Below are 12,976 nucleotides of genomic sequence, written 5' to 3'. Positions count from 1 at the left end.
AAGAAATATCTTGCTTATCTTTGGTCCAACATGTTCATGGGCAGATAATCCTCTGATCAGTAGGCTACTCTGATCATAAAGAAATGGCTGCTCATGGCCAGTGTACTCTTTGCTGGGTAAAAAAATGGCTGGATGAACAGGCCCAAAGAGTTGTGGTGAATAGAGTTAAATCCAGCTGGCAGCCAGTCACAAGTGGTGTTCCCCAGGGCTCAGTTTTGGGGCCAGTTCTGTTTAATATCTTTATCGATGATCTGGATGAGGGAATCGAGTGCATCTTCAGGAAGTTTGCAGGTGACACCAAGTTGGGAGCGAGTGTTGATCTGCTTGAGGGAAGGAAGGGTCTGCAGAGGGATCTGGACAGGCTGGATCAATGAGCTGAGGCCAGTTGTATGGGGTTCAACAGGGCTAAGTGCCAGGTCCTGCACTTGGGTCACAACAACCCCATGCAACGCTACAAGCTTGGGGAAGAGTGACTGGAAAGCCGCCCAGCAGAAAAGGACCAGGCGGTATCGGTCAACAGCCGGCTGAATATGAGCCAGCAGTGTGCCCAGGTGGCCAAGAAGGCCAACAGCATCCTGGCCTGTATCAGAAATAGCGTGGCCGGCAGGACTAGGGAAGTGATCGTCCCCCTGTATTCAGCACTGGTGAGGCTACACCTTGAATATTGTGTTCAGTTTTGGGCCCCTCACTGCAAGAAAGACATTGAGGTGCTGGAGTGTGTCCAAAGGACAGCAATAAAGCTGGTGAAGAGTCTAAGGAACAAGCCTTCTGAGGAGCGGCTGAGGGAACTGGGGTTGTTTAGCCTGGAGACAAGGAGGCTGAGGGGAGACCTTATCACTCTCTACAACTACCTGAAAGGAGGCTGTAGGGAGGTGGGTGTCGGTCTCTTCTCCCAAGTAACAAGAAGAATGACAAGAAGAAACAGCCTCAAGTTGTACCACGTGAGGCTTAGATTGGATATTGGGAAAATTTCTCCCCCAAAAGGGTTATCCATCATTGGAACGGGCTGCCCAGGGAAGTGGTGGAGTCACCATCCATGGAGATATTTAAAAGACGCGTAGACGTAGCACTTAGGGACATGGTTTAGTGGTGGACTTGGCAGTGTTAGGTTAACAGTTGGACTTGATGATCTTAAGGTTCTTTTCCAACCTAAATGTTTCTATGATTCTATGATTCTAAAGCATGGTTTAGTATATTTTTTTTATAAATCGGTAATCTATATTGTGCAGATTAAGGATCTCAAATACATTAAATGCAAGTTCAATTAATGCATGGATAGTGAAAAATGCTTAAAAGGCATCCATACTCAATAAAGCTTATGTAATTATTACCATAGGTGTATTGCAAAAGGGGTCATTTAACCAATCTCAACAAGCATTCTGTTTGGAGCAATTAATAACTCTGGAGAAGAAATTCATCAGTATAATAAGACTTCAGGTAGTATCCCGGGCACTTCTGGCACTGGAAATATTTCTCTACACAAAGCAATGCTAATGCAGTTGGACAATACCTCAGTAGTATCATATATAAACTGACAAGGCAGAACCAAGAGTTCACCTCTGCTAATGAATGGAGGCTTTCAGGCTGCTTCAGTGGGCATGAACTCAACACTGAAGGTTGCGCATATGGCAGGATCTCACACAAAACTGGCTAAACTAAGAGACAGTTCACTCTAGAGAATTGTTTCTGAATCACATTCCCAGGATGAGTCATAGATCAAATCTGCAAACTTTACATGGCTACTTGGTGATAGATCTATTTGCTTTGAAGAGCAGGATGATTTTTTTTTCAGACTCTGATAGTTAAAAATGTTCTTAGATGTACTCTCAGCAAACCCTAACTCTGAAATCTGTCTTTCATACAGAATGCTGTTTGCAGCTGAAGGATTCTCTATGATCTAGTTCAGTTCCCTTTCTCACCTTGCTCATGATCTAAGACATAAAGAGAGAAAAGCTGAAAAGAGAAAAGGAAAGTGTTGTTGCCCTGCCTCCTGGGGGAAAGCAGCAGGAGAAGGAGAGAAAGGTGATAAGTTTAGACAGCAATTAGGTTATGCATTTCTGAGGAAAAAGCCTTGCCACCAAACCTATGATCAGAACCCAGAGTTCAGTCATCGTCTTAAAACTGATCCTGTCAGCAGTGCCATTACAGGCCCTGAAGAGGCCAGAAAGTGAAGCACATCGGATGAAGGAAAGGAAACAAAATGGCTTAGCAGTTAAAACAAAATCTACAATAGTACATAAGGACAAAATACATTCTGGAAGTATCAGCAATTATATCGCTGTTGATTTTCTCACCCTCACACCTCCAAATGTCTAGGCAACATAACTTCCTTCCCAAAGGGTGTGGATTCCCAGTGGCTTTCACATTTAGCAGGGTGATATAAGATCACCCTGCCATGGAAAGGGACACCCTCTGCTCTCCTCGCATCAGTTCTAGCATTCTAGCAGCCAGGGCAGCTTTCTTCACAAGTGAAAAGTAAACATGCAACAACAAAAAAAGATTCATTTTCAGTTGGATCAGAAAGCTGGACTGACTCTTGCCACAGCCCTATGGTACGTAGAGCCAATAGAGCTTGAGGCTGAAGGCAGAAGGGGTTGGACTACTCAGTTAGACTGGCTTAAGTTGATCCCAAAACAACACAACAAGAAAGCTATTGAGAGATATGACCAGAAGCAATTTGCAGTGACTAGTACTGATTAAACTCCACCTGACTTCAAAGGAACAAGCCCCTACTTTTCTTGTCTTCAGTGGAATCACTATATGTTCTCAAAAAAAAAAAAAAAAGACAGAATGGGTTTCTCTTAACTACGAAATGATTTTTCAAATATCTAGATTATAACATTCCTCTGAACAAGCTACATTTGGTAGAAATTCTTGACTTTCGCTGGCAAAAAAAACCTGACACAATTCAGGACTCAAAGTGTGGTCTGGATAGTATTTGTATAACATCAGGCTTGATTTTGTACAGACAAATGAACAGTTTATTAGTATTTTCCCACCCTGCCCCAGGCTCTGATCTCTTGTATCCTATATTTCTATCCAAGTGGCAATTAGATCTTGCTATATTTTACCATACCTTATACACTGAGAAAGACCAGCTTTATTCAAACCCCATCATGTACATACAGTATGGATCATTAATGCATGTGCACTAATTAATGCATATTGTTGTCAGATGCAATTCTGAAAAATAATACAAATGTCAGCTTCTTGCTGGTATGTTCGTTTTAGCTCTACATTATATTCACACTGAGAAATACTTATGGAACAGGAAAACCAGATGGGACCATAAGTTACATAGTTTGGCCCACCTGCGAGTTCTGTGGGGAGATCAGCATAAAACTTTTTCCCCTATGAATATTTGAGGTAAGGCAGAAACAGATGCTGAGCTGTGGAAAATATTAATTGTTCCAAAGGCAAAGATGACTTTTCCTATTGCCAACTTTTAATTTATTTTTGATGTCTCTCCGACTTTCTTTCAAAGATAACTAGTGGGGACCCATTTCATATGTTAACTATTTAATTCAATATTTTAATTGTTGTGAATGACTAATCTTGATTTCAATGGAAAGTTATGTATATTTCTTTGAGAGGACCACAAAAAGCATTTGTACGTGTTTCATCAGTTTCTAAGAACTGTAGCTAGATGCAGGTGTAAATGATAAATATGAATCTTGTGATTTTGGAGCATAATTATTCATGAATACAGCATGCTATCAGGCAGCTTATTAAGAGTGCATACTATCTGGATATATGTCGTAATGCAGTATAAATCTTTGCAGAAATGAAAAGTTGACTAGTTCTTGTGTTCATCTTTTTCAGCCCATAATGTAGGAACAGGGGAAAAGGGTATAAGGAATGAGGAATGGGGAAAGGGAAGGGAAAAGCCACGGGCATGGACAAAGGCAAGGGTGGAAACGTAGTGGATTTCTACCACATTCCATCTACTTCTAGTTTCATGCCTCAGCACTGAGATGCAACAGGCAGCCAAACATATGCTCTTATTTACTGCAGGAACAGTAATGGCTCTGGCAACCCCAGAGAAGGAGGAAGGGTCAAGACATCATAAAACCATTTCAGTCACTTTGTCCCAGTACCTGGAGAGTTGGTTGGAATGAGGCCTTTTATATGAATTAGTTCTGCTTTCTGCCCTCTGATTCAAAAGAAAGACAGCACACCGCAAAGAACTTAATGGTACCAAATTTATCTGAATTTCTTCTATTTAGAATTCAAATGCACTGCTGCTCTTGTTATAGTCTGTGTTAATGCATCATCTAACTTACCTACCTCTTCCTAGCTTCTTTGATCTTTTAAGGAAATAAGTAGAACCCAGTGAGGCAGAGGTGTTTTGAGGTCTCTGGACAAAGCCTATATCTCGTTCTCACAGACTGTCATTGCAGATTCAGTTCTCATAAGTGTATGGCGCCACCACAGACCTTGCTTTAAAGGTTTGCAACTGTGCCTGCTTTTTTTGCACATTCAAAGTAGTAGTGGTTAACTGAGTAGGTGTTCCTACAACGAGGGAATAATCATGGGAAAAGGGAAATAATGCATTTCAGCTGTATGTGTTTCTAGCAGATAGGCCCAAACCATGACAATCAAAAAGAAGAAAAAGAAGAAAAGAATACATGGTATTTATATTCAATTCCCTTTTTAGTCAAAAGTGCCACATGTGTTTTTATGCAGAAGAACAAGTCTCTATTTGTTACATTCAAATGCAACTTATCTATAAAGCAAAATAATTTTAAAGCAAACTGAACATGTATCTGTGGTATCTGCTACCAATTACTTTTTAAGCATTATCCAGATCAGCACATGGAGGCTGGGACTCAAAAAATTGTTTTCCATTAGTCACTGTCAGTCAGTGGATATTTGAGAAGCTCAGAAGTGTTGTTTCTTTCATCTTTGACTTGCAACAATTCCACCAAATAATTGACACGCACTGCTAAACTTCATGTTTTATTTGCAGCATTCATCTAAAGGTTCTATGTGTGTATATGCCCATGTGCTTGTACATGCATACTTATTTGTTAAACATATAAATGTCATTTGTCTATTACAATGTTCAAACCCAGGTTTGAAAAACCCACTGAAGTTATATTGGCTTTATGCATGTCAATGCCAACATCATTCATGACAAATGCATGGCATTCATACCTTTATTCTTGCTGCTATTGTTTCATTTACGTCAGGGGATCTGTCACTTGTACTCCAGTTATAAGCAGTGGGAAAATTCCCCTACAGCTCCTTCTTTCAGCCTGGAGACACTATTTCTGAGATTTTGCAATGTATAGGTAGAGCTTCATGCTATTTCCTTTAACAATAGGCTGAGAATTTGGAAGAGGAAGATAGACACACGAGCGAGGAATTGTTGCCCCCCAAAATTTCCTGAGAGAGATGGTAACAAAATGGCTAGTGTAAAAAACAAGGCAGGGGGAACTGAAAAGGGTCAGCAGCAGGTATCTTTGTCGAGAAAAAGCAGTGCAGGAAGCAATGGGAGATGTTGTAGAAAAGTAGATATGATATAAAAATGGGTCCTAAAGGAGAAAAGGAAAGAAACTGGCAAATGTAAATGATAAATAGAATAGTCTATCAGATAATTCTAAGGTGTGTGAGTCAGCTTTCCTGAATTAGTCCCCTATCTGCCTTTCACCAAGTGAGCTTGAAAAAGATGCATTCCCTTTTAGTGCTTCAGCTTCCTTATCAGCAAAACAAGGATATAAAATATACAACTCTCACGAAGAGCTGAGAAGACCTTTAATTTGTGATATGGAAGTAACGACACTAAGCTGCTATTAGAGAACAAAAAATTACTTTGTTTTTTACTATTTGGTATGCGAATGCCTAGTAACCATAACTGAGAAAAGTTCTACTGTGCATGGAACTGTACAAAAACATAGAAAGAAAAAAATTCTGACATTGAAAGGTACATATATGAAAAATTATAAGAAAAACAAAGGTACACAGTGACTTCAGAAAAAAAGAATCTTAAAATTGTAGACCACATATAAGCATATGTGCTGTCGTAGTTTCTTTGTGTGTGAGGATGGAGAACTGTGGTATAATTAGAAGCAGGGTGGAATGAACATTGTTGTTCTCAATTTCAGAACTGTCATTCAGCAAGAAAACAGACACTGAGATTTTGAGAAACATAGACTGAGAGACCAGAGAAATCAAAGGCAATGAAAAATCTGAGATTGTTATCCAAGAACAGTTAGTGTGAGATAAGTACCTTTCATGAAAATAATAAATGCTTTTTGTTTTATTCCAAACAGGAAGGAAGATAGGCTTCTGAAACTTGAAAATGGTCAATAATGACAAAAGCACCCAAAAGAAAGGAAGAGAAGTTCGAAACTAAGAAAAACTCCACAATTTGAGTGGAAACTACAAGCCTAGCAGCAGATATGGCTTAGAATTTACTTTCACATTTCTTTCCTTCTAATTCTTGGATAATACTAAGGTTTTCTTTGTTGTGCCCAATGAAATGGCCCACCAGGCATGTAACAGATTTGTAAAACTACTTCCCTTCCATGCTCAGACAAGATAAGTAGATCTTAAGAGGAGAGAGCACTGAAAATTTCCTTCACTTTCTGGCTTCTAAAAGGAGTTGTAATGTCGTGTTTCTCAGACCATAAGGAGGCATACAATGATCTGGAGGACCTAATAAACCTCTGGAGACAACATTCTCCTTTTTCATTGAAGCTATCTCACAGGGATATTTGACTCACAAGGGTAAGAGTATTTTCAACCTATATTCCCTGTGCTCTCCCTCACCAAGATTTTAACTTTAGCAGGTTTTAATCTAGCACTTTGTTTGTCTGATTCCCATTTATGTTCTCCTTCAGAAAATGTTCTTCTTTTGTTTTAGCACCACACAGCTTTGGCCAGCTTCCAAAGTTTTTTTAAGAAAGAATTCAATGGACTGCTATATAGATAATTTATGCAGAAATTACTGTCAGTCTCATGGGCAGCCACCGAGCCTCACTGTGATTGGAACTAATAACTATTACCAAGATATGATAATTTTATTTAACATTAGGAAACCATCTGGTGCCTTCACTTCTTGTTGCAGCTTAATGCCACTGTTTTACTCAATCCACTCTCATTAAAACAAGACAAAGCAGCTAAGGAAAAACATACACAGATGATAAATTTATCCTCTCAATCATCTTTGTGCAACCCCCCCAGAACTCATACTCTCATAGATTTTTGAAGTAGGAGGGGACTACTAAAATCTAATCTGAGCTCCTGTATAATGAAGGCTATCTATTTCATTGAGTAGCCACTAAATCAAAAGCATAACATGTTTGAGCTATGCTGTATCTATTTTCCTTACAATGGCTGCATGTGATGGATGAATCCAGCCCACTCCTAGACAAGTTATACCAGTGGTTAATTACTCTCACTCTTAAATATATGCACCTTATTTCTATTCTGAATCTGCCTAACTTCAGCTTTGAAACATTAGATCTCGTTATGCCTTTTTCTGCTAGATTAAACAGTCATCTACTGTCAAAAGTCTCATTCCCATTAAGGCACTTACAGACCATGATCAAGTCACTTCTTAACCTCTTCAGCAGATTAAACAGACCAATCTTCTTTAACCTCTAACTACAATGCTTATTTCCAAACCTATGGTCATTCTTTCACCTTTAATGAACTCTTTCCAATTTTAAACACATTTTTGAAGTGTGATCACCAGAACACGACACAATAGTTCATTAGTAGTTTCCCTAATGCCATATAAAAAGGCAGTGTTACTTCCTACTTGACATTCACTTGTCTATATATCAGAGAATATAATATATACCATTTAAACCCCTCCTTTAGCTTACTGATAAAACAGAAAGTATTCTGAAAGGAATTTAAAATGTGAATTTTTATCCTGGGGTTTTTTTTTACACACAATGCAGAAAACGTACGCAACTCCTCTGTCTTTTCTATACTATCTATACTTTCCTATATTATCTACCTCCAGTGTTACTTCTGTCACTTAAGTTATTTTTCTGATAGTTTTTGTCTTCCTTTATCAGTTTTCTGTTCTTAACTGTTTTTATATTATTATTTAGTAGTAGTATATATGAGCTGTTCAACTCTAGTAGTACCTTTTAAGACAATTCCACTTACACTCTTATTTTAAAATATTTTCTCACATTTTCATTTTCTTCACGTAAGGAAATTATATTCCTGAAACAATTTGCTTATACAAAATAGAAGTATATTTTGAAAACACACAAATACAGATCTACCATGTTGACCAGAACTATGGTATTCTGTTTTCTGATAACTCAGCCTCATTAGGTAAAACCACCTAATTTTACCAGAAAGTTTACACTAGCAGATAGACTGTATACAAATGTTTTGGTTTATCTTTCATGGAATATGCATTGAATTAGATTGTATTCTTTACACAGGTAGCTCTAGTGAATAGCGTTTACATCAAGCAAACTAATTTCCACCTGGAAGTTGCTTCAGACACTGAAGGAATCAAATGAGGTTGTATAGTTTCCATTTAGTTTTCTTTTTGAGCATGATTTTCACTTATTGCCTGAACTACAAGAACAGTTGTAGCTAATTCTAGTGCTTAGGTTTGGATCAACTTCATTAGGTAAATAATACCAATTAATTTACATACTACTAGATAACATCAGAAAAATATTTGGGATAATTTGGTTGCTAGCTGGAACAGAAATTCTTACCTATCAGTGCATTTTCATGTCACAAAATACTTACTAACCATGATCTGTTCACACATAAAGCCCAGAATATACATTTGTTCAACAGAATAAACCTTAATTTGGCATTAAATGTATTAGCTGAATAAAGAAATCCTATGTTTTGTTCTGATTTCTCATTTTCATTCATAGTGAAGAAGGAGAACTTGTTAATGTACTAAAAGCAACACCAAATTATGTGATCTGACACCATAACTCTGTTGTGTATAAGTCTAGGTTATTTTAACTGCAAACAAAAATCTTCTACGCAGGATGTACAATTGCTATTTCATTAGAAGTAGGTCCTCTCTAGTTCTTGGGTACAATATACTAGATAAACACAAAGCACATCTAGATGAATAGAAACAGAAGAAGAAAGAGAGCAGAGAGAAAGAATTGTGCAGAAAAGGGAGCAGTATATTAATACACAGAGGAGAAAAACATCCAGAGGAATAGAAATAGTCTCTGTGTGCTTAAAAACCCCACAGATTACGCACATACAACAAAAGAAAAAGAGGGAATAAGAGAGAAAACTAAGGGTGGGGAGAAAGAAAACCAAAAATTAAGATGCAGAGAAAAGTGCTTCTTGCAACCAGAAGGAAAGACACTGCTAATTTAAACTTGCTTCCTAACATTTTAGAGTCCACAATTCGAATCTGAACTAGAACAACTTCAAAGTTTTCTGCCAGACAAAAAAGAAATTAAAGCCCTCTGGTGTTTTCCGGTAACTCAATATATACCTTGTGTTGTCTCTTTATGTCCTGAGACGAAAATCATTTTGACTTCTAAAAACCTCAGTCTTTAAACTTTCAGTGCTGTTTCTTTTAACTGCTTCATATATTTCCTGACATCAAGAGACCTCTAATTGATTAGTTCCTTCTATTAACTTCATCAGCTCCTTTTCCAACAAATATTCTGGTGAAAATACTCGGAACCTTCCCGATGTGTGCTATAAGTTAAGCAACCTAAAACATTCCAAGATACTGAAGTTGAATTGATTTTTATTTCCAAGCAGAAGGTGAAAGCCCTATAACTATTTTTAAAAATTAAAACTATGTGTACACTTTGATTGGCTATAAGGTCATAAGATTAAATAGTGACAATTTAGCCTTGATATCTAAACAAATTTTACACTCTCTGAATCCAATGAGAGGAACTGAGCACACATTCTTCAATTTCTGCACCAGTTTACAAGTTACCTTGGACCTCAATTTGTCCAATTTCAAATGCCAATATAAGAGACACCACAAAGCTTTAGGTGACAGCATAATAACTTATAAAAACAGAATATACTAGCTAAAAGTCTTCAAAATGTACCAAAGATCAGACAAATATTGTTAAACACCTCTCTCTTTGGAAGATCTGAGACACCTCTCTGGTATCAAATACAAAGAGTTAGAGAACAAACTACCTTCTCTCCCTTCATGCATACTTCTCACTAATTTAAGCCCACTTAAATGCAGCATATTTCATTATATTTCAAACTGAATTATCTTAGTAACAGGTTAAAAGGAATAGAAAAACTGGAAGAACCTGAGTTTTTTATATGGACCCCAAATTTCATTCAAAAGTTTCTCAAAAATACGAAGTCCAAAAGGTTTTTCTCAGTCCAGCCACTAATATCCTTAGTGTAGTCTGGTTGCTTGAAAAAAGACTACAATTAAGTATAATGCTATTGAACTGATACTGTAACTCTTAATCCGACAAACCTAATTCTTGTACACGACTATAGGAGATCTGTCTGAACAAAGTGTTCAGGTTTCTTCACCTACTCCACTGCTTAAATTCAATACTTCAAGCAAAAATCGTCAGAGAAATTGCCTTTTTTTCCCATGAGAGATTTTGCATTTGATTCATTTGCTACCTTGCAAATCCACAAAAAAGTGATTTTCAGTTGCTTTTGACAGCAGTGGGAATCATATCTGATGCTTCTCAGCAAGGTGCACAAGCTTTCCCCCCACAATCGGGATATAGCATCTTTTCAAACAGAATATAAAACTTACCTTGAAGAAAGTCATGGTTGCACCATCTTCAACTGCCCCATACTCTATCTTTGTCTGTTTGGCCAAATCATCAGCAGAATCAATAGGGGATTCCATACGTTCCACTGTCAGAAAGGCGGCTAGGTTAGCAGTGTACGAGGAAATGATGATAAGTGTGAAAAACCACCAAATGCCTCCCACTATCCTGGTGGAGAGGGCTTTGGGCATGAGCTCAGAACCTAATGAAAACCAGGGGAGAAAGGTGAAACCAATGCACAGAAAACAATTAGTAAGTGTTCAGCACTTTTTGCCACAGTGGGGAGATGGAATCACTGTGCAAAAAAATCTTTAAGCTACAGGCTTACATGTACTGCTTGTACAAACACACACAACTGAAATGAAAAATAAGAACTGATTACACTTATAAAGACAGATCTTTTTGGAGCTGTGGGAATCAAAAGATAGTAATGGGAGACTCAATGATCAGTGCCTTTTTAAAATTTATAAATATACATATGTAGCAATATGAAAAAAGCAGTTACTTGAACTGGCTTTCCAGAATAAAATCCTGGCTGGACTGAGCCTCTAAATTAATACCAGTATTGAAGCACTTATACAGTTCTTTATCTTCAAAGCACTAAATAAATACTACTAAAGTATTTTGTAAAAAATCACTTGAGTAAATAAAGCTATTGATGAAATGAGCAGATATGAAATAAAATATTTCATACCTGAAATAGAAAATCTGAAATCTATTATAAATACGCTTTTGACTTTTGCCATTTGTATTGCTATAAAGGGTTGTTTATTGACTGCTTAGATAAAAAAATTAACATCTCCCATCTCTATAGTTAGCCCCACAATTTCAGATAAACATGGGTGGTTATGCCACACACTTAATTTGATAGAGCAGCAATGAAAATATTAGACTGCTATGCATAAACTAGATAAAGATAGATTATAATGCATTGCTGGAGTTGCCTGCTCATGGCACTAAAGAATGGAGGGGGATACAGACACTGTATAGTAATTTGCATAATTATTAATGCTAATTTAGAGTCTAATGAGACAAATTGAAGCACATAAACTCCTCTTGTGCCTAATTACTAAAAATAGGAAAAAATGAAATTCAATGTAATTTACAACCACAAATATTTATTATAAATGAGCATGTATGGATTTTTTTCCATAACATTGTAATTGAATGGAATGAAATTTCTAATGATGTCAAATAAACAATTTCAAGCTTCATTGTAACAACTTTACGTAAGATGTTTTAGAAGTATCCGGAAACTTGTTTTCAAAGAAACAGTTTTATCATATCCACTATACCACTGTACCAAAGCAATCACTTTTTGTTAATTTGTCACTATGCTTGCTTTTAACTCTCCTGGGTAAAATGGAATGAAGGCAAGATGGACTATTTTATTCCTGTTAAATTTTAGTGTTTATATTGAATTATTTAAGGAACTGGTCCAGCAAGGTAACACATCTTCATATAAATGAAAGATTACGCCAAACTTCCAACGTTAATGCCAAAAAAGAACAGAAAGGGGGAGGGGGAGGGGGAGGGGAGGGAGGAGGGGAAGAAAACCAAAGAAAAGGAAAAAAGAAGTGGTATCATAACTGGACTATCATATTCAAAAACAGCCCATCTTACCCTGCAGTTCATCTTACCCTTGCTGTTTCAAACAAAAAAAGCTGACAGACTTGGACATGACAGCCAACTCCAGCGCCAGACTCTGCCTAGAATTCTGCAAGGAAAAAAGTAGAAAAGTACCTTTCTGATGTAGTTGCTCCTAGGCCCTGTTAGTCAGACACTTAGACACCATAACACTAACAGATTTCCCAATAAGCCCACCATCATCAACTCTTTTTAATTGCTCTCGTTTCACTTAAAAAGCAACACCAGTAAAGTCAGATAGGACTGGGAAGAAAAGAAGGGTGGAAACATTTGCCGCAGTTGCCCCAATTACCACAAGTTCATACCTTACCAAGGACTGAAACAGAGTGCCACCTAGGCCCATGAAACAGAGCCTGGTTAGGGGCTGACTGTCATGTACCCAAGGTAACGTCATGTCCAGCACTATATCCCACAGTTTTCTGGGAGCGAGGGGTGTCAGCAAGACATGTATGAGTTCCCTCTATCATGTATCCTCCAGCACTAAGCAAACGTTTTGTAAAGAAGCAGCACTTAGTAAGTTAATGTCAGTATGGCCCAAGCGCTATTATATTGTTTCTAATGGAAAGTTATTGCTGTCAGGTGAGAACTTCCATGCT

At 37.5% G+C, this 12,976-nt stretch overlaps 1 protein-coding gene across 1 annotated transcript in view; it reads right to left on the bottom strand.

Annotated features, from left to right (window-relative positions):
• GRIK2 (glutamate receptor, ionotropic, kainate 2) overlaps positions 1-12,976 on the bottom strand; it is a 417,408-nt gene that overhangs the window by 83,736 nt on the left and 320,696 nt on the right. Inside the window, exon 13 of the mRNA XM_010573377.1 lies at positions 10,718-10,935. Within this exon, the coding sequence (XP_010571679.1) occupies positions 10,718-10,935 (218 nt within the window). The remainder of the gene's footprint in view (positions 1-10,717; positions 10,936-12,976) is intronic.

The sequence above is a fragment of the Haliaeetus leucocephalus genome, unplaced genomic scaffold (genome assembly GCF_000737465.1).
Source record: "Haliaeetus leucocephalus isolate CR32 unplaced genomic scaffold, Haliaeetus_leucocephalus-4.0 Scaffold384, whole genome shotgun sequence".
Lineage (NCBI taxonomy): Eukaryota > Metazoa > Chordata > Aves > Accipitriformes > Accipitridae > Haliaeetus > Haliaeetus leucocephalus.
Note: the sequence above shows the minus strand (reverse complement) of the source record. Positions and strands in the feature narration are given on the sequence as shown.